Source organism: Lacerta agilis, chromosome 1 (assembly GCF_009819535.1).
Source record: "Lacerta agilis isolate rLacAgi1 chromosome 1, rLacAgi1.pri, whole genome shotgun sequence".
Taxonomy (NCBI): domain Eukaryota; kingdom Metazoa; phylum Chordata; class Lepidosauria; order Squamata; family Lacertidae; genus Lacerta; species Lacerta agilis.
Genome location: NC_046312.1, coordinates 63,294,398 through 63,316,559, shown reverse-complemented (window position 1 = coordinate 63,316,559; position 22,162 = coordinate 63,294,398). Strand labels below are relative to the sequence as shown.

The 22,162-nt window shown below is 41.6% G+C and overlaps 2 protein-coding genes across 4 annotated transcripts in view; one reads left to right on the top strand and one right to left on the bottom strand.

The window, feature by feature from the left end:
• The window catches only part of CSTF3 (cleavage stimulation factor subunit 3), a 51,491-nt gene extending 49,904 nt beyond the window's left edge, over positions 1-1,587 (top strand). For both annotated transcript variants that reach the window (XM_033151697.1, XM_033151708.1), the window contains one exon: positions 870-1,587. In XM_033151697.1, the coding sequence (XP_033007588.1) occupies positions 870-1,072 (203 nt within the window). In that variant the 3' untranslated portion in view covers positions 1,073-1,587. The remainder of the gene's footprint in view (positions 1-869) is intronic.
• A 7,127-nt stretch (positions 1,588-8,714) lies between these two features.
• Positions 8,715-21,970, bottom strand: TCP11L1 (t-complex 11 like 1). Of its 2 annotated transcripts, XM_033151677.1 has the most exons (10): positions 21,861-21,970; positions 19,805-19,949; positions 18,292-18,424; positions 16,682-16,802; positions 14,856-15,076; positions 13,507-13,643; positions 12,481-12,668; positions 11,524-11,705; positions 10,692-10,864; positions 9,579-9,790 (listed from the first exon to the last, which is right to left on the bottom strand). In XM_033151677.1, exons 2-10 carry the CDS (start codon positions 19,941-19,943, stop codon positions 9,579-9,581), a joined length of 1,506 nt encoding a protein of 501 aa, XP_033007568.1. In that variant the 5' UTR covers positions 19,944-19,949; positions 21,861-21,970. The 2 variants fall into 2 exon arrangements, with proteins under 2 accessions (XP_033007577.1, XP_033007568.1); XM_033151686.1 differs by lacking the exon at positions 21,861-21,970 and having other exon boundaries at positions 8,715-9,790; positions 19,805-19,943.
• Positions 21,971-22,162: the final 192 nt, after the last annotated feature.

Genomic DNA, 22,162 nt, shown 5'->3' with positions numbered 1-22,162 from the left:
GTTTTTTATTTATTTTCAACAATAACCACTTTGCATTTTCAGTAGCAAATGTGTTTCTGCATGGTTGGCACCTGTTGCAGTGTGAATACTGCAATTTGAAGTTGAGGCCCACATTTGTCAACACAAAATGGACACACATGCAACTTCTTGATGCAAGTCAGCTATCCTTATAGGCAGTGCTTTTTCTGGGGGAACCCATACCCCTAAACATTTTGTGTTTGGCTTCATTGAGGGCAGTATTTCAATATGAGTAGAAAAATGAGAGTACCCCTAAACTTTTTTTAAAAAGAAAAAGAAAAAAAAGCACTGCCTTTAGATGTGCCTTTGAGCTTTAGTGTGTAATGTCAAAGAGATGGGTATACTTTGAATAAATCAGCAAGCAAGGGCTATCACAGATAATTATATACCACAACTGTTATCAAAGGTATATTCAAATGTGTGTTTCAAGTATAGCTCTTCATCAATGCAAAATCTAATATAAACCCTCAATATTCAATCCCCCAGTGGAGTATCATTTCATAACCTTATTGGTTTGCTAGAGGATGTTGCTCTAGTTCTAATATTAAAAGATTACATCGCTACTTGGCCTTGTAAAGAAGTGTACTTGAAAAACATGACACTTGCATGATTTGAGTATACTTTTTGAAAGCACACTTGTTCTTCTTATTTGAAACAAGAATTTCAAAAAAATATTTTCCAAAAGCCATTCTCATCTGTTTCCTGCTGAACATTTTTTAATTTCCCAGCAAGTTATTAAATGGATGGCTAGTATAGGCAAATTTAATGCACAAATAATAAAATTATTGAAGCATAGAAAGGTGGGCACTGTCATATTTATAACATCAATATTTTTCTTCCCTGTTCCAAAGCTGTGGATGAAGCTGTGCGAATCATTACTGGCGGACTGCCAGACTTAACAATGGAAGGGAATGGACCTTTGGAAAATAATGCCCTTCTTAATAAATCTGTGAAAAGACCAAATGAAGATTCAGATGACGATGAAGAAAAAGGATCAGTGGTTCCTCCAATTCACGACATTTACAGAGCACGACAGCAAAAGCGAATCCGATGAGACATGTTGCAGTCGCAATGATGAAGACTAAAGGACTTGTAACAATCGTTTTCCTTCTACAAAATCAAATGTTTAAAAGGGATTGAAGTTTCTAACAAGCATCTTGCAACTGAGGTTGTTTTATTACTGTGGTGCCTCTTTTTTACCAGCTGATTCATCATCAGAAAAGAAAAGGGCAGGTGAATTTTACAACAAGCAAATTTGAGCTCCAGGTTTTGAACACAATTTGTGCAGAATGTCTGAATTGCATTTGGTTGCTCTTCACATGTGTATCCCCATCTTACCACTTGAAATCTTGCAGGGGTCCTGACAGTTTTATTTTAAAAACTGGATAGCATAAAAATTGTGAAATATTTTAAATTCACACCTCTGGAAAACGAAGTTGTTCTCAGTTTGCTCATTTAGTGTCTGTCCTGCCTTATTCTTTGTTTTTATTTATGGCAGAATGAATGGAAACTGTTTTTTGTAGTTTAAAATGGAAGAACATTCCTTTCCAATAAAGGATCTCTCCATAACGTCATGCCTCATACCACTTTATTTCTAGCACATGGGGATAGAGAGGGGTGACAGCTCTTTCCTACCTTTTTGTTTGCAGTTTGTCTTTCCTTCCCCTCCCATTGTAGGCAGTGGTGGTGGGGAGTTAAGTACACCAAGCTCCATGATTCCACCTGTGGAGAAGGCAGAGGAACAAGGGAACCAAAAATTCCCCACACCACTGGCAGAACTTGCCAAGGATGTACCAGACAGCCTCTGACAATCTGGGTACAGTTGCTTTGCTGGGGCTCCCTTTTGGATACTGGCGTAGCCCCCTCACAGCTGGCCTTCTAACAGCTTTATTAACATTACACTGCAATTTATTATTCAAGAAATTGGTATCTGAACATACATGACAAACTAAAAGCAAATGTCCAGGAATGTCATTATTTCATGTTATAAATATTAGTAGTGGCTGATCTGCAGCAAGAGCCCTCTTTACACCTGATTCAGCTAAAAGCTGAGCCTTCGTGACAGCACTGTAGTCATGGCAGATTTTATTATATGCCTTCCTAGGGTAACTTTCATGAATTAAAATGCAGTATATGGGTTTGCCTCCTTCTAAAAGGCTATTTGTTATACTGGTCTTAAATAAAATTCTCAGTACAGTCTACAACAAAATCTTCAGTAAACGAAAAAGAAACCATTAGGTATATCATTTTGTTTGTCTGTGGACCAATTTCCTTGTTTTTGAAGCCTTGGCCATTTTTTCTAAACATGGCAACAGTGACATTGCTCCTAAGAAGCAATATTGTTGAAACAAAGCACTTGCGGTTGTTGAGATTTAGCTATGGTGGACCCCTAAATGTTCTCTCAAACTGGGAATATACTATACTGCCTTTCTAGCAATGTACCCAAAGCCTTATACAGTTTTAAAAACTGTCTTTGGGAGAATGGTTGTAATCCAGACAACCATGTCAGCAAGAACAGGTTTAATTCTACCGCGTGGCAATTAGCACCCTGAGACAAACCGCTGCATTCGGAATGCTGCATGATCTTTACAAATTCCAGCTGTACCTGAACTTATCTGAATGAACTAGACTAAGGTACGTTCTGAAGCTTAGTTATCCACCAGCTTCTTACCTTCTCAAAAAAAGTATTAAAATACATTTAAATGCAATTTTATGCTGGAATTTCTAAAAGTGTAATTAATGCAGAAATGGGATGAAATTATGGGGATACACATACCGGGGATTACTGCAGTGTCACGTGCAGTATCCAGACACACTCAAACAGAATGCTACCTGTCCTTCTACAGGTCCTTAGACATCCAGGGGCCAGTAATAGCCAACACACCGGTGTGCTCTTGAGGTTACAAATACAGTGGTACCTCGGGTTACGAACTTAATTTGTTCTGGAGGTCCGTCCTTAACCTGAGGTGTGCTTTTGCTAATGGGGCCTCCCACTGACGCCACGCTGCCGGCACACTTTCCGTTCTCATCCTGGGGCAAAGTTCTCAACCCAAGGTACTACTTTCGGGTTAGCGGAGTTTGCAACCCAAAGTGTTTGTAACCCAAGGTACCATTGTAACCACCTCCTTATGTGGCAAGTGCCACTGCTAAAATAACTCAATGGCAGTAATGCATACACGGTAACAGATGGCATGGGGGAGTGCACATCACTCACCTGCTTCTGGTTGTGTCACTGCTGCATACCAGGACAGAGGGACAAGGCAGAGGTCTCTCTTATCTTACTGGCCACTCAAATCTCTTTGTACCTGTATGCAGTGGCACTGCAACTGAGGGTGAGGGCTGCAGTCCTAGCAACCCACCCGCTGCTCCGCATACCAGCAATTCTTGAAGAATTGCACTTTAAGCTACAGCTCTTTCTTCCAGGACTTGAACACATATATCAAAGGGGAATTAAAAAGATAAAATACTTGCCTGCAACAAGTAATGAAAGGAGCAAAAACTGCATACAGACCAGAAAGAAGGATGGCGGGCAATCGCTGTTTATCTGTAACTGCAACATGTAAAGTACACACAAAAATTTATCACAGATGAGTTACAGTTTCACATTAGTGGTGCATAGATGGAGCAGACAGCAGCAACATAAAACACGTAAGAAAAACAGTAACAATATCACATTAACAGTTTCAAGGCAATACAAGTCAGACGATATTAGGATACTGAATTTCCACCTTTACCATCCCCACCCCTTTCCAACTTATTGTTGCAAATGATCAAGCAGCACTTTTTTCTTTAAATGGTCTGATGTGTAAGAAGCTAAGCCCAAAGCAACAATTTGACTAATATAACCAAGGAATAATTATTTTACTTTGGCAATTCTAGACCCGAGAGGTACAACCCAGCCAAAATTAAGCACAGTGAAGTCTATATCAATGGGAGAGATGGCTGTTTTTTGTTGGGTTGTGGTCAATGTTGTTCCATGTTAAGAACACTGATTTGATACTTTGTGGTAGCCCAGGGTATCTGACCTACTCATCTATCTCCCGAGTTGGAGTGAGCCTTGCCAGGTTTATGCCTCACCAGCGTGACAAACACCTTGGGAAGGAGGAGGAGATCTAAGCATTCCTTAATCTGTCCTGCCTTTACTGCAAGCTGTACATGTCTTTGCTTTCTGCTCCTATGTCCTTTTATTCTGACTTTCTTCAGGCTTCTTTGCTGTTTTCATTCTCTTTTTCTTGTCCTAAGAGAGACAGAGAGTGGCTGGCTGGCTGGCTGCTTGACCAAGCATCTGATTGCTTTCATTAGTGTTTGGGGCGTTTATTGTGAGTGCCATTTGTCTCTCATCCCCAGTCACCATCTTTGTCTGCTGGAGCAATGGTTTGCATCTCAAGGCAAATGCAAGAAGTGGCCCCTGATGACCTTCCCTAATAAAAAAGCAGCTGCCAAAGGGGAAGCAGTCCATGGAGGACACAGAGCAGCTCGGGGAGCCCAGAACATTGGCAGCACCTTGGCAGAGTGTCAAAAGCTGACAGAAGAGGGGGTTCCTTTAGAATAGTTCCTGGCCTCGCTTTCCCACATCCCGGAGGCAGGGAGGTTCACCCAATTCTGGATCTGCAAGGCCAAAATGCTGACCTGTCAAGGCCCCTTTGATGCAGCTGGGCTGCATGGCACTGCCGCTACAAGAAGTGGGAAGTTGTTGTGAATATTCTGAGGAACTTGAGCCAGGCAGCCTGGGGTAAACAATGGATTAAGGGCCTGGGACCAGGAGGTGGGGTGGTAATGGCTTCCCTCCTTGCTTGGGGACCATCTTGACTGTGAGTCCTGGAAGACCTGTTTCTCAAGATACTTACAAATTCTTGGGGTGGGGTATTGTTCAGGATTTTTTGTTGGGGGTCAAGATTTAATTTTTGAGATATTAATTTTGCTGTTTTTGATACTGGTTTTTTTGTATCTTTCAATTATGTTGTGTACATTTCATTTATCACTCATGGCTACTTTTGTTATGTTTGCAGTTATGTAATTATTTTCATGATGAAAATGGTTTTAACTATGGATAGGCGGCATACAAATAAACAATAATGATAAATCTAGTTGAAGAGCTGTCTGCAACTCTCACAGGTATGACCAAGTTACCTGACCCAAAGCCAGTGACTAGATATGTTCCAGTTCCTGCTCCATTTACATCTGTGACCAAGGATGAGTGGAATTCTCTGCTGAAGTACAAAAAATATGCTTGTTTTGGCTAACAAGTTTTATGTTCTACAACTTGACATTACAGAACTGCTGAAAGTACCTTCCTGCTGCTAATCTACTCTGCCACACTTTACAACTGAAAGATGGTCAAGCACAATTTGGAGATGCTACTGAGATGACATGTCTGGATTTCACCCTGTGCACCTGAGCTCCAAAAAACAACTGTTTCATCTAGGGACACTTCTGGACACAGTAAGAGGGTTTATCCCCTCAGCACTTGACAGAGTCATCTGAATTAAAGCAGCTACCAGAAGTCCCTTAACAGCAAAAAAAAAAAAAGGTGGCTGTCCCACACCTTTGGGTGTGCATATCAGCATCACAAACACCTCTTGGGGCAAAGCTCCATGCCAAGCCATCACAGTGGGTGCTACTGCCTTAGAAGCACTCGACAGCAGGAAGACAGCATCACATCACGACTCCACATGCTGGCGGACAAATAGCCACAACTTACGTAAAGGCACTCCCCTTGGAAGATCCAACTCGAACCATCATCACATTGGATGACAGCCTGCTGGGCTGGGTCTCTGTCAACATATTTCAATTCAGGCCCTGTGGTCTCCTGTGAAGGTAGCCTATTTTTGGGGTGGGGGGGTGTCAACTAGCTCAAACTCACAGCAGCCTACCTGGTGATTCAGCACATCTCCCCTCAGTTTTGCCTTATTCACATCATTTTGTGCATAGGCAATGCTACAGTCAAATCATATTTGAACAGGTAAGGAGGCAGAAGAGGAAAAGTCCTGCAGTAAGAAGCATCCCTCCTTACTGCAGAGAGATTTGAGGCAGACAGATTCCCTTTTTGTGTCCTTTCAGCTGCCCACTCTGGGGCACAGGGTCTCCACATCCATCCTTGCTAGGTGGGCTAAGGCTTGCATTGTCTTTGCATACAAAATTCAAAAGATCCCAATACCAAAAAATATGGCAGCGCATTCCACAAGTGCTACAGCCTTGTGGAAAGGCTGTGAGAGCCAGTGTGGTGTAGTGGTTAAGAGTGGTAGACTCGTAATCTGGGGAACCGGGTTCGTGTCTCCGCTCCTCCACATGCAGCTGCTGGGTGACCTTGGGCCAGTCACACTTCTCTGAAGTCTCTCAGCCCCACTCACTTCAAAGAGTGTTTGTTGTGGGGGGGGGGGAAGGGAAAGGAGAATGTTAGCCGCTTTGAGACTCCTTCAGGTAGTGATAAAGCGGGATATCAAATCCAAACTCTTCTACAGCCTTTCCACCAGTGCTCCTTTAGAGGATATCTGTAAAGCAGCTATGAGCGTAGCCACAAAAACCTTTTGCACCTACCGGAAATACAGGTCTCCATAGTGTGAGTGAGCTAGTTAAGGGCCACACCCATATTCAATGAGTGTAATAAAATTTTAGAGTTGATTGGAAGTATCACCTTGTTGGGATTAGGTTGGTTGTGTAATAATCAAGCCTTGCCTTCAAGGCAAATTTACTCCTGTTGCAGTTCTACTATTGGGGAGCGACGATTGTATGTTTGTCCTTGTTACTGTTCTTTTTCATAACCATTTGAATTTCAGTGCCTGCTTTCCACTTGGTGAGTCCATAGACTGAGGAATGCCTTCCCAAGACATTTGTCTTGCCTTTGCTGCACTGGTGGGTCCTAAAACCCAACCTCACAGACTCACTCAAACTTCATAGATCTACGTTTCAGGTAGGTGCCAACCACAGTTTTTCACAGAGGAAAACCTTTTAGCCCTACACTTTTGCCATATATCCAGACATCACAATATCACATTTCAAACACAATGGGCCGAATATTTAAAGAGAACCTCTGTTTAAATAAAACATAAACAGAGAAAGTTTCATCAAATAATGATGGGTGGGGGCTGGTCTGCTTTAGAGCAATTCTGTTATTCAGAGAGATTACTTAAGCACTAATGTAGATGCTTTTATCTTTGTTCCCTTTTAAAATAGCTACTAAACATTCAGGAAGCATACTGTGCATTGTGGCTTTTCAACCAAAAGCAAATTTCTAAAGCCAATTCACATAATTCTTTTTGCTTCCCATATTTGTGACTCAACATACACATCCATGTCTCTGATGTTAGAAAACACTTAATAAGTGAACCTACCTAAGAAACAGTTAATGTCCTCAAGTATCCAATAAGTCACATGTTTATGAACTCCAGAAAAGACTTGTTTTAAAACCTAGCAGAAAGTTGTCCTTAAACTCCATGGGACATTAAAGGTAGTGCACTTCCTAATATAAATTTAAAATCACCATTTCTAACATTCAAACATTCAAATTGGTATCTGAAGAAGTGTGCATGCACACGAAAGCTCATACCAATAACAAACTTAGTTGGTCTCTAAGGTGCTACTGGAAGGAATTTTTTTTAATTTTGATTCAATTAAAAGTATTGCATCCAAGTCCAGCAAGGGTGATATGGCAGGCAGAGGGAATCTTCCTGCCTGTGGGTTGTCTGCTGGATCAATGAGGTAAAAGGAGGGGGGCATTCACCATGATTAGTGCCAGCAATCTCTCTGCAAGCACAAATGCTAAGCAGTAGGCTCATAATGTACAGCTATGTACAAAGAGCACTTGGACTGGGGACACAGTATTATATTACTGAGCTAGGAGCTAGCCCAACTTCTCACCTAAATCACAGGCTTTCATAATATGTACATAAATTCCAGAATGAACTTAAATGGATACTCCATTATCCAGCTTTTTCAGATATCCAAAGTTTTCCTCACCTATATTAGCATTTCATGCCTCCAGCAATACAAGAGCAATAAATTCCCTCATCAGACTTTTTGTTTTCACTTCTAGAGGAGAAACAATATATAGAGTCTACAGAATGCGAATACTGCAGTAGAGAAGAACCAGAAAATACTCTACAAAATATAGTTATATAGGCTTTTGGCAGAATATCTGCAGGTACAGAATAAAATACTTTAGGGGAAAAAACCTGGCTGGCAGAAGGACTTAAGAGTGTTGCAGACTGCATATATATAGAATCATAGAATCACAGAGTTGGAAGAGACCACAAGGGCCATCCAGTCCAACCCCCTGCCAAGCAGGAAACACCATCAAAGCATTCCTGACAGATGGCTGTCAAGCCTCTGCTTAAAGACCTCCAAAGAAGGAGACTCCACCACACTCCTTGGTAGCAAATTCCACTGCCAAACAGCTCTCACTGTCAGGAAGTTCTTCCTAATGTTTAGGTGGAATCTTCTTTCTTGTAGTTTGAATCCATTGCCCCGTGTCCGCTTCTCTGGAGCAGCAGAAAACAACCTTTCACCCTCCTCTATATGACATCCTTTTATATATTTGAACATGGCTATCATATCACCCCTTAACCTTCTCTTCTCCAGGCTAAACATACCCAGCTCCCTAAGCCGTTCCTCATAAGGCATTGTTTCCAGGCCTTTGACCATTTTGGTTGCCCTCTTCTGGACACATTCCAGCTTGTCAGTATCCTTCTTGAACTGTGGTGCTTTAACTACCAATATCCAAGTTTTGAGTATCTGGAAACTGAAGTTACTGCTACAATTTTTAGGATGATCTTCAGAACTATTTAAAATTTATGGTAATATAGAAAGAGAAGTTTACTAGCTCCTTTTGCATCAATGTACATGCTAATAGGATAATTTCAACATCTATCATTTTAGTCTTACCCTCAAGCCCATATTTCAAAAGTCAATACACTATCAGTTCTTACTTGCTTTGAATTAAGTACTAAACTGGTGTATTTTCATGTACCTTTTACATCACCTGATGTATCCACTCACCACTCAGCCATCACTACTGTATTAGTGAAAGATTCCCAGCAAAGCTGTTGCCCAAGGATTGTAAGCTTTCTACAACACATACAGTTCACCACCCTGATCCAAACAACAGTGATCCACGTATAGAAGCACACTTGCATACACAGCAGCCAGAAGGACCAGGATGGGATGGGAGCAGCACATCTCTGCACTTGTCCAATGGCAGACTGGCATTGGCTTCGAGCAGTTATTAAACTTGGGTGAAAGCAGGGGGAAGTGAACATTTAAATCTTGGAACTTCTCGCTCTATCTCCAACACACAAGTGCCTAAATAAAACTGTGCTGTGTTGAATTTTACTTAAGTTCCTAAACAGAACTGTCTGTGTTTGAGGGGGTCTGGTGGGGAACAGGGAATACCAAGACAGACTGTGGGGATCTCCAAGAAACAACTGGAGCCTGAAAGAGACCTCTGTTTCCCAACCCTCATCATTCTGACAGAATGCATGAGTGTAACAGCCTTCTCCTATCCTATCTTCTTTAGGGCAACATACCAATGAGTCTGACATATTCCCAGTTTTCTTCACAGATAGCTAAGGTGAGTCTTCTTCATTCAGTATTTTGCTGAGAACTGCATCATAGTAAGGACTGAAGACCATCTTGCTGTAGTCAACAAGGCGAACGTACTTGATAGCAATTTCCTCCAGCTCTTTCTGAATAGGGCCTAATCCACCAGGAATGGCAGGCAGAGATTTCTGATGGCCAGAAGCAAGGTAGCTCTCCAGAAACGACTGGATTCTTGAATCTTGAGAAGGGAAGTAAATTATTAGTAAGAATTACTGAAGGATCCCAAATTCCTCTTTTGATAATACGTATTAAATAGGCCCATAATGGTGCTTAATTTTTTATTTTCATACAACTGTCTTATCGCAATCACAGACAGACCAAAATCTGGAGTTCTTTTAGCATCATTTCACCTTCATTTCAAACATTCCCATGTATCTCTGCTTCCCAGTTCCAAGAGGAACACCATCACTCATAGATAGAAAACTCAAACCTGACATCATTTTTCAGTAATTCTTCAAGAAAATGTTTCATTTTCCAAAAGCGGCCCTTCCTTCCTGGTTTTTGACCTCCACACCTTGACAAAGTAGCTTTTTAATGGTTATGCTAGGCAGTGGCTGCAGGCTCCTGCCGCTTCCCTTTACAGGATTCAGCACTTAAGCATAGTTTCCCATTACATGAAAACTTTGAAACTGGTTTTTAGCTTCCAAACAAGACAGTCATTCAACCAAGGTTTAATGTTGGTTTAATACCGTGGCTTGTTTTGAAGCTATTAGTCATAGTTTCAGGATATGCATACAACAAAAAGCTATGGTTCAGTCTTGGCTTGCTTTTGCAGCTCAAGAAAGGGAGGAATGAAGCACCAAGAAAGGGGCTGCCTGCAAGTGCATATTGCTCATGCATATCCTGGCTCTTGAAACCAGGATTTTTGGCTTAGTCTTATGATGTGCACATGCAGCCAATACAATCTCTCATCTCAAAACGAGTGCACTCACCCATTTGAAGCATTACTATCCCCTTCATTTTACAAAAATAAGATATATCCATGTCCTCAAAAGCATGTTTGACTTAGACATGCAGAACAATGGATTTTGCACAACTACTGCAGGGAAAAGAGCAGTCATCTGATCTACAAAGCATACCTATCAGTTTGCACACAGTGTTATTAGGCTTGGCCACAGCCTGGATCTGTCCTTTAAGCTCAGTCTCCTTCTCAAGTGTGAAAGGTGTGAATCCATGTTGGGAAAGGGAACTATTAACTTCAGCACATATCTTTTCACTTATGACAGCCAATGCTTCGCTCAAGTTGAAGGAGCTATAAAAAGATGATCAAAATTCTCATATGTTTTAACAGCTCATAAACAACACGGAATTGAATTGACAGGTTAGCTAATGTATGCCAATCAAACAAAACATGAGCTATACAAGTAAAAACCTTACAGACTGAGAGAACATTACTGGAGGAATCATCACATACCAACCACTTCCTTTTTAAAGAGGGGGTTTGAGTTCTCAAAGAAACAAGTGGGTGTGTCTATATAGGGGGGGCGGTGTCAGCAATTTCCTAGACACAACTGGGAGCTACGTTAAGAAAACTCCAGACTCATAAGTCTTCAGAATGCTCTGTAAGTGCACAGCATATGTTTAAATGTTCCCCACACAAGAAACTACCTATAACCCTTATGCATTCCATTTTATTTCTTACTTGTGAGAGTATCAGGAGATTCCCACAGCCCTGTATTCTGAAGTGATATAATCAAAGGTTACTCCAAATGTGAAGGTTGGAATTATCCAAAAGGCTATTTATTCCTCATAATGGGAATTCCTCATAATTTCTAAAGCCTTTTATTACTTGGAGATGTAGGGAAGAATGTGCAAGTCTCCTTTCAAAACAGGCCCGAGATATAGTTGAAACTGACGTCTATATCATCCTGCATCACCCTATAAAGGGCCCCAAAGGCACACGGTACTCACGGGAGGTGTAGACCTGTCAGCAGTACCCGGATAACCATTTTGAGATTGGCCGTAAATTCTGGCAAGCCTGAAAGCGCTGTGCCTGCAGCATTGAATGTTACCAGAAGAATCGCTCCAGTTAAAATAAGCTGGTCCAGTTCCAGCTGCATTTCCTGGAAGCGGCTCTGGTCCATTAGCACAGTCTGGAAAAAAAACATTTTTAACACAACAGAGGATAATAAATTCAGAATGCAGGGAGGAAGGCAAGATGATGTAATAGTTATATAGTGTAGCATCCCTAATCCAGCCTAACACCAGGTTGGAAGCTCTCAAAGTCCATTTCCTAGTTCAAGAGACTATCTGGTGAAGGAGATAGTGCTTCTAAAGATAATGGCAGCACCCTCACCTCAATCCTCTGGTCTAGCCAGGTGCTGTACTAAGTATCCTTGCAAGCACAGCCGATCCACCCAAGTCTCAGCAAAACATGTCAGGTCAGCCCTTTCATCCACGATAAGATTGCAGATGAGCACAGACCTGTTCCAGGCTTAACAGCTCCACTTGAAGAGAAGACTCGGTGCATAAGCTACTTCTGGATGAGCAGAGGGCCCAAGAAGAGCCGACAAAGAACAAATGCCAAGACCTCTAGCCCAGATGGTAGTCAACCTCTCCATTTAAACTATACCTCCCCACTGCCCACAGCCACTGAGGATGAGGCAGCATTATGGCAGCTGCCTGCCACACACAGGTACATCTTGACACCATCAGCCAAACGCACTGTATGCAGCATAAATATTAGGTTCAAAGACGATAATCTAAAGACCAACAACAACAAGCACACCCCACACTGCCACACCATCCCATACTCATCCCCGACCTTCGCATTCAAAGGGACTTGCCCAACCTAGTTCAAGTGTATGTTTGAACGCACCCTACTAATCCAAACATTGCTATAGTAATTGCAGAGAAGCAAATAGTTACCTCTGGAAAAGGCTTTTGCAGATAATCCCATTTGAGGAGCTTAAGGTATGCATGATTCTGTACAGCAACAGGACAGAGCACAGGAGCAGTACTGGTAGACGTGGCGCCATGATCAATAGCAGGCACCATTCTGGATCTCAGGTCATCCGCAGCTTCTTGCAGCCACTCAGTGACAAAATCTAAGGAATCTGTTTTGAGGGATGAGGGAGAGACTGACTTACCGGACCATTTTCTCATCAACCAATTTTCCTGCCTATCCATCTGAAATATTTTTCTACCGCCCTTGGTCAAAACTGATTGCACAGAATGGTTTGCGCGATATATGAACAAAATAAAAAACAATCAAAACAGTTTAAAACAAAAGACATGAAAACAGCTGACAAATAAGATGAGCAGGTGTAAGATGTGAAACAGTACTTAAAATGCCTAGGTGAATAGAGAGGTCTCTCATCATGGCATCTAAAATATTTCATACTTGTGGAGCACCACAGCTGAGAAAGCCATCTCCCTACTTCGGATCAGCATCACCTCCAACATGAAAGACATTTAGGGAAGGGTGTCGGTCCTTAGGGAAGATGGCCTTAAGAGTTAAGGCATGTTGAATAATTCTATCCAAGGGCCTATTGTTTCTGGATTTTCAGCTGACTGAATTTTTTTAGTTGGTTAATAATTTGGCATTAAAAACTGAAATAGATATCCAGGCATTTGCATTCTGAATGCTTATTTTTATTAGCACCGCTCATTTCCCCCTAATACACTTATGCTAAAACTGCAATCTTTAAACTGCATTGCATGCTCCCATTCATGGCACTGAGAAACAACCCAAATTTTATGCAGAAGGACCTCTCATACACAGCTCATCAGACATAAGCCCCACCGAGTTCAGTAAGCTTTCTGTCGTTCATGGGGAGTTATTTTGGCATAATTATCAAATTAACGACTGAACAGTTATGAATCAGCTTAATAAATGTCTTTTAATAAACGAAAAGCAGATCATTTAGCAGTGCAAAATAACAAAAACCGTACTTGGTTGTTTCTCATAAAGTTCCTGAAACTTCTTCCTTTCATATTCAACTGACTGCTGCATTAAATGTGGCCTTATGCTGGTGACAGCAAAATTAGCCATGTCCATTTTCATCAAGTCCAACACAGAAAAAATCTCTCTGCAAAATCAAGAAGACATTTCAAGCAGGTGTGTGTAGTTATTTAAGGACATTTATAAATCGCTTAATTTTTTTAAAAATCTAAGCAATGCACAGTGTTTTTAAAAATGGTATCAATAAGAAATACAGCATGTCTAAATGTCCGCAATAAATCAAACCACATACCCTAAAAAATTGCAATATTTATCAAATGTAAAAGAAGGAGATAAAGCAAATGAAAAAGTGAAGAGCTAGGGGGGGCAAATCATATTTAAGTCATCTAACTAAAGAACTATGTGGGGAGAACTAGGAACAATCCCCCTTTAAAGAACAGGAAGAAAGACAGTGGTACCTCGGGTTACATACGCTTCAGGTTACGTACACTTCAGGTTACAGACTCCGCTAACACAGAAATAACACTTCAGGTTAAGAACTTTTCTTCAGGATAAGAACAGAAATCGTGCTCTGGTGGCGCAGCGGCAGTGAGAGGCCCCATTAGCTAAAGTGGTGCTTCAGGTTAAGAACAGTTTCAGGTTAAGAACAGACCTCCGGAACGAATTACGTACTTAACCAGAGGTACCACTGTACAGTGCTTTCTAGAGAACAATTCTGCTGGCATATGTAATATATGCTAAAAATTACCTTCAGCAGTTTTTCAGATCACTACTGCCCAATTCTTGATTAGATGATAAGCCTGAGACAGCTTCAGACTGCAGTTGGGGATTACATGAATTAATGCTAATCTTTACAAAAATAAAGAGCCCCCTCCCATACAGAAATTACAATGTCAGGCAGAAGGCCAGACTAGAATACTTTCCCATGCATCTGGTATCCAATGTGGAAAAAAATCTTTCTCCTACTTTCCCTTCTCCTTCATCATTGAGGAACATACAAGCAAAATATGGATTCCCACCTCAGTCTGACATGTCAGCTAAAGCTGTAGGGAGGGTATTTAGTATACATGATTTTATTTACTTTCTAAACTAGCTGGGGAGGGAAATCCCAGTTGCAATGCTTCTATAAAAGTAGTCTTGATAAAAAAAAAAATAACAATTTCCATATTATTCACTATTCTTGCACTTGCATTTCCACCAATAACTTCTCCATTAAACAAACACGAACACACACATCTATTATTTCATTGCTACATGCAAAATTTTTGTATCCTGCCAATGGTTATCGAAAATATTCAAAGTATTTTTCCATAGGCAGACACTGATTTAATGTGAGTACCTGAACAGGGGAACAATTTCATCAATGTCTTTCAGCTTCTTAATTTCCTCATCTCTAGCTGGAGCACAGAGCGTTCCCATCATTCCAATAATGAACTCGGCCAACTTAGAAATGTCAAGGGCACCATTTTCTGCCTCCTGTTTTATCAGCTCCAGGTCTAGAGCTTCGGTAATCTGATTTTGTAATCTAGTATGGCCAGGCAGCAAAAAAGTCAAAAGCGTCTGAAAGAAAGCAATGTTCCTTTGTTAGCTCATAGCAGTATTATGTTGCTGTATCAATCAACATTATTTCAAAGTGAATAACAGTTGCAGCAATATTGTGTTACCAGGAAAAGCAAAATAAGCTCAAATCATTTACAGTTTTAATAGAAGTTTTCATTCACTGTGTACAGAAGAACTGTTTTGGGGTTGTATCCAATGAGGTAATCCCATCTGTACCAGGATTTCTGCTTGCTCAACAACATCCCCTTCCTCTCCTCCATCCCCCCACCCCCAGTCTGTTGCAGGGCTTTTTCCAACCCTCTGGAGCATAATTGGGGGATGAAATGTGGGGAGAGGGAGGGGTAGTTCCCATTCTGCAAGTGGAAGCCCTTGCACATACAGGATGACTTTGCTGGATGCAACCCTTGGTTTCTGGAGCAGGGCATTAACACTGGTGCTTATGTGTGTACGCATGCATAATCTCCAGTGTATTGAAGCGCGACAAATTCCGCTCCATTTCATATCCTTAAACTCACGCCTGATGCTTCCATTCTGCAAAGTGGTGTCAAGGAGAAAAATCTGCAGGGAAACAGGGGATGTGAGAAAGGGTAACCTGTTCTTCAACTGCCACTTTGCTGAAATTTTAGAATGATTATTTCCATCACAAACATGGATCTGAAACAGAGATAGGGTTGCAGATTGCAAGGGGGAAACTGCAAGAGAGGGTAGGATTAAGCTCCGCTTCTCCCCTGCAAATCTCCCTCTACTGACGTTACTTTGCAGAGGAGAAGCAGTGTGCAGGTTTTGAAGATACGTGGAGACACAATGAGTAGTTCCAGCACATATGTTAAAGGGGCTGGGGAGAGGAATGAAATGCCTCAGTCAATCAAGTGGCAGACTGTGACTGACATAATTTTTCACTAGTGACAGGTTGTAAATTGGATTACGAGAAAACAGAAACTGTTTGCCATACTGATTCCAGAGCACAGTGGGGCAGGGTTTAAGACTATGAGTCATTATGGAAGTACAGAAAAGCTATCCAAAGGATTCAGGTGTTGCCTGCCACCTGTCCATGCCCTTATGAAACAAGGTCGTCAACAAGGACACTAGACTAAACATGCCATTGGTCTAAGAAAATAGGAACTGCCTTGATAGATCAGGCCAATAATTTATCTAGTCTTCTACATTGGCTCCAGGAGTACCCAATCAAACGCTTTTGTGAGGCTTGAACAGGACATGAGGATCTCTTTTTGTCTAAATCAAAGATGCTTCTGAACATGCCTCATCATATTTTTAGAACTCTTAGCAGATATTAGCAAACAACGTAGACGAAGTCCATCTGGAAGATAATATAAACACTTGGACTTTTAAAAAGCTTTTGACAAAGTACCTGCCGAAGGAAATTAGCAGTCACAGGAAAGCAGGGCAGAACCTTTTTACGGGCTGGTTACTAGTTAGAAAACAGGAAGCAAAGAGAAGGAAGAAATGTACTGGGAACAGGAAATAGTGTAGGTCTCTGAAGACCAGTGCAGTGCTGGGATTGATACAGTTGTAACTACCCTTCAACAACGTAGAATCATGTATGGACAAGAAGTTTGCTTATAGAAATACATTAGCCCCTCTTACCTCTTTGATCTCTCCCACAAGTTTAATTGCATTGTCATATGATGGTGGATCTTCCTTTAGCTGTGTTTCCAGGCAATCCCAAAAAGCTTTGTGGACAATATCCCTTATTCTTCTTTCAATGCTGACAAGCAACACAACAGGAGAAGAAAACTGAAATGGTAACTCTAACACAAAGCCAAGTACAATGAGCTTGTGACGCTTGGAAAGTGGAGGGGGGGGGTGAACCATCACTAAACTTAGTTGGTCTCTAAGGTGCTACCGGAAGGAATTTTTTTTTTAGCAGTTATATGGTTACTTGAAATGTCTGACATTACAGCTGAAGAAAATACATTGATAGAGAACAAGATAATTCACTGCCTCCAAGAGGAAGTTCTACCTCGAAAGGAACACGTAAGGGAGACACTGTTGCCAAAATGGGATGAAAAGGATAGGGGGGGTAGCTGCCAGAAGGGCTGGAAGGTTTTGAGAACTCCCTCCATAGATAATATGCAAAACAGCTTCCTAAATGAGTTGTGAGGTGAATAGAATCACAGCTGAAAATAGAATCACAGCTGATTGTGTGCGTATCTATATATATAAAATGGAAGTGTCTCTGCATCCAGTCCGTGTGTCTCTGGGTTTGCGCAACTGAGCATGTGCCCCAGGGACACAGGGATTGGAGCAGAGAGACACGAGCAGCGTCGGCAGTTCAAGCGGGGCGGTTTAAATGGAATGCCGGCGCTGCAGAGGACGAGGGGCAGCCGAAGAGGGAGGTCACGCTGCTGCTCCCGCCGCTACAAGGAGAGCCGGTTGCTGCTGACCCCCTCCTGCCCCCATTGGCCTGCATGGCGCTGCTGCCTCTCCTCCACCCCGCCCCCCACCCGCTAAAGCACGCTTTGGCAGGGGGGTGGGGGCGGGGGGGGCAAGCAGGGCTTCTCCGTTAAAGCGGAGAAGCCCTGCTTGCCTCTCCTCCACCCCCCGACCACCCGCTAAAGCAGGCTTTGGCAGGGGGTGGGGGCGGGGGGGCAAGCAGGGCTTCTCCGTTAAAGCGGAGAAGCCCTGCTTGCCTCTCCACCCCCCCACCACCCGCTAAAGCAGGCTTTGGCAGGGGGGTGGGGGTGGGGCGCCAGCCCCCTCCACATATATTCTAGCGCCCGTTTTTTTAACGGGCTTAAACCACTAGTTCTGATATAAGCATTCTATCTCCTCCTATGGCAGGAATGCTCTTAATAGAATTTATGTACAAACATGAACATAACGTTCCCTGACTACATATAGGATATAACACTTGAGCTAGATATACAAAGCTAACCTTCATGGCTATATGAGCCTGTTCCTGAGGGCCTCCGGGGAGAGGATGTGGTTCACAGGATGAGGAAGATCCCATGCATTTGGTTCATGTCAAACAGAATATGGTGTATCCACTGTTAACGAGCTTATGTTCTCTCAACAAATGCCTGACCAGCCACAAGATTTTCTGTATTTATCACTCCAATGTAAAAATAGAGAGATGTTTTTAACTGATTTTTTCCCCACCCCTGGATCCACTACTTGCAGTGCTGCCTTTTTTGTACAGCAAAAATTATATTTTTGTTTTAAACTTTTTATGCCTGTGACAATAGACATCTTACCTGTTTTCTGGCAATTCGGCTGGCTTAATCTGGAAGCCTCCATTGACGACAATTTCATGAGCCAACACCATGTTGGTAACTCCTTTTGCCGTTTCCATCAGCTCCTCCACTGACACAAACTGAGGGGGGCTAGCTGTAAGGGAATGAAATATACTTCAGCAAAATGTCCCATTAATTTAAAAATGGTAAATTAACAAAGATGACTGTTCCCATCTCACTGAGCATGGCCTGTATTATTTTAAAGTTTACAGTTCCTAAGAATTGATAAGGATGGACAGTCAAAGATACCACTGGAAATATTGGAAGCAAATGTCCACTATGTTTCAGGAATGTCCTCAAAAAAGGTAAGCTATCTTATGGTGCATCTCAACCTTTCCCAACGTGGTGACTTCCAGATATAGTTGGCCTGAAATTCCCGTCATCCCTGACTGGCTGGGGCTGATGGGAGTTGGTCCAACAAGATCTGGAGGGCACCAGGGTGGGGAAGGCTGCCATGTTCAGTCTGTGACCATCCTGTGGAGTTTGTATGCTACCATCATGTCTGAAGCTGCACAAAGAAGTGGGCTGTTTACAGGGCATTCTGTGCAAATCCATGCCTGTAAAATTCAAAGATTAAGAGAAGGAATATCCTTCTCCTCACCAAGCCTTCTGAGAAAGGAAGGTATGGTCACAAAAAGGAAAAAGTGAAAGCTGTCAGATGGGCAGAATTTGTGCTACAATAACATCAAAGAAGACAATTGGAAAGGAGGACTGTTAAAAGGAAACAAAAGATATACCCCTTCATCAATAAGTGAGGTACATTGAATTCATGACATTGGAAGCAACCAAAAACTCTGTCATTTAAGGAAGAAACAGAAAGGAAAAGCTGCAAGATTTCCAGCTTCAGGAAATCAAAACTGAGATTGGACTACAAATAGGCATAGGGCAGTATTCTATTAATGTGCCCCATCAATGCTGGGATTCACATTTGTGCAGTGAGATTCCTGCATTGCAGCGGGTTGGAATAGTTGATTCTCGGGGTCCCTTCCAACACTACAATTCTATGATTCCCTGACTTTCACACCCTCTCCTTGCATGTGCCCTCCCCAAAACTGCTCAAGAGATTTGGGAAAAACATTAGAACAGGTTTAGGGGGCATGTGGGAGTAGGATGGGATAAAACATTCAATTGCTCGAGCAGAAGTCCTTGTGTTCACAGAACATTCATGTAGCACTACTTTGGATACAACCCACAATTCTAACATTGGGTGTCAATCCAATTTCTCATTTCCTCCCCATGCATTGGAGTATGTGGTGCAATATCACAAAGTGAGGTAGAAAGCCTAGCTCAACATTACTACTTGTTTAAGAAATACATTCTATTGAATAAAATAACATACATACTGTTTTGTTCCAAAAATGCTCCATTTATGGTGAGAAAATTACCTTGATGTACAGAACACAGAGGGAGAACTCCTAGAGGGTATTTTGATTCTGAAGAGGGAAATCAGGTTTGTAGTAGTAATTTTGCTTACCTTGAGGTGTATTGCCTCTGCTGGGACTTGGTGTATTTCTGGAAGACTGTTCTGAGTTATCCAAGTTGTCCTGCTGATTATCTTCTGATTTACCTGGTGTTCCTTCATTTGTATCTGGCCTGCCTGGGTCCTGGGACATTCTCAGCTTTTTGGATTAAGAGGAAAGAAATTAAGCCAATACACACACTCCCACTGAGGACATATTCTCTGCTAAATCCTGCATCTAATTCAATTAGTCCAACTAGGATGCTAGCTAAGAATTTTGAGGGGAAATTCTCTGAAATTATGAAAAAATATGTGTATTGTACAGAAGTTAGACCTATTTATTTAAAAACACTTGAATAAAATAACACTGTTTTGATATTGACAATATGGCAAGTTATCTGGAGACCTTTGGATAACAATCAACTAACAAGGCTTATAAATTAATAATAATAATAATAGCAACTGCAATTTCAAATAAGAAAGATAGTAGCTCTGACATCATGCCATATTAATTGCTGTGATTAGGTTTGGTGAAAATCCCTTTCCCAAAGTACATTGTATTATAACCTTAATTAGTAACATAATTAATGGATATAATACCAGGCAAATAAAGCAGTTTTAAAGTTATAATTAACTTTTCTCAGGTGGCTATCTTGACAAAGCATAAATATATATGCATATAAAATACATGCATGCGTGACAAAATTATATGCGTTTGGTTAAAGTATGTTAACAGTTTTCAATACCTTCCTGGGTTTTTTCACCTTTTTAATTTTGTGAAATGTAACCATGTAAGGAAGTGTATGCTACTGAACGATCATAACAAAAATACTATTCAAGTAATGCTTTGAATTAATTTGCATGTAACATTTAAACCATATTTGAACTACATTAAGTGTACTTAATTGATTCACCTTCTCCCCAATAAAATATTTGACTTCAAATACTTATGAGTATACTGTGGGGGGGGGGACTTTGATGTATTCATACAGTTTTGCTTACTAAATATAAGTCATACATGCTAAGGGAGTTCCCCATCAATTTAGGGCACCAGAAAATTGTCCCAGAAATGTTTCTAGAATATTTCTGGTTTTAACTTTTTGTTTCAGAAAATGTTCTGTTTTCAGACTTTAGCAATGGCTTTTGTAAAAAACAAAACAAAAAAACAGCCCCTATGATTACTGCTAGAACATTAATTCACCTAAGGCAATAAGTGATGAAACAAGAGACCTTTGCCATCCAATGATGTGAAGATGTGCAATTGCCATCACAGATCACAAACATCTACCAAAATAACATCATCTCAAACAGAACACATATTATGGGAAGCAGTTCACACATTCAGCATCAAGTCGCTGAGCAATGAGACAAGTGATGCTGATGAAGATCTGTCTTTCATCTCCCCAAGAAATGCTGATATGAATGAGATACCGCCTCTCCTCACTCAAGACTACAAAACAAAATCCATCCCGGTAAAGACCATCTGGGATATGCAAAACTGGCTGATTGCCTGGTTAGCTAGTCTAGAAGGGAAGACTCTAAATCAGCAAAATGGACAAAGGAAAGGAAGAACAGAGAAGAAATGCCTCACATAACTCTTACTAAAAAAAATAAAAATAAGAAGAATTGCTCAGAGGTAGCAAATGGGATTTGAGCAGTCTGGGTGGGGCGGGAAATCTGACCTTTTGAGTCTATAATCCCATATAGGCATTCAGGATCATATTATAATTGTGTGAGGCTAGAGAACACATGCCTGCCCCTTAGATGCCATTACCCCAGCCTCTCCACAATGCCATTCATGTTAGTGGAGTCACATCAGCGTTCCAAATGCATGTAGGCTGCCCCATGAGATGGATCTCCAAGCGCTCAAGGTTCCAGTTCATGGGGCCATTCCATGCACTTTTGGAAGGGCGTCACCACCCCCCAGGAGCACCCTGAAAAACAGTGCAGGCAGGGTGACTGATCATAGTCCCACTCCCCAGCCTCATGTAATCATAGGCACATGATCCTGAGGCCATGCACTAGATGATGGTAGCCTCTTTGCCATATAAATGAATTGCCACACACTTACTTCTCAGTGTCCTTGGACCAAGCCTTCAGGGTGTAAGAAAAGGGCAGAAAGCCAGCAAAGCAGTGGGGTGAGACTACAGCTTCAAGTTCTGCAGAGCCAAACAGAAGCAAGAGATCTGTAAGAAATCCACCACAACAGAGTTAGGTTCCACAGCAGCAAATACAAAACGCCAGTAACAAAGGGCAGATTTGCAAATAAGCTCAGGAATCTGGCATCCCAAGCCTCCCAAATCTCTTAAATGGAAGGAGGCCCTACTTGTTTAGATACAATTTATACATAAATAGGCTTGTGACTGATCACAG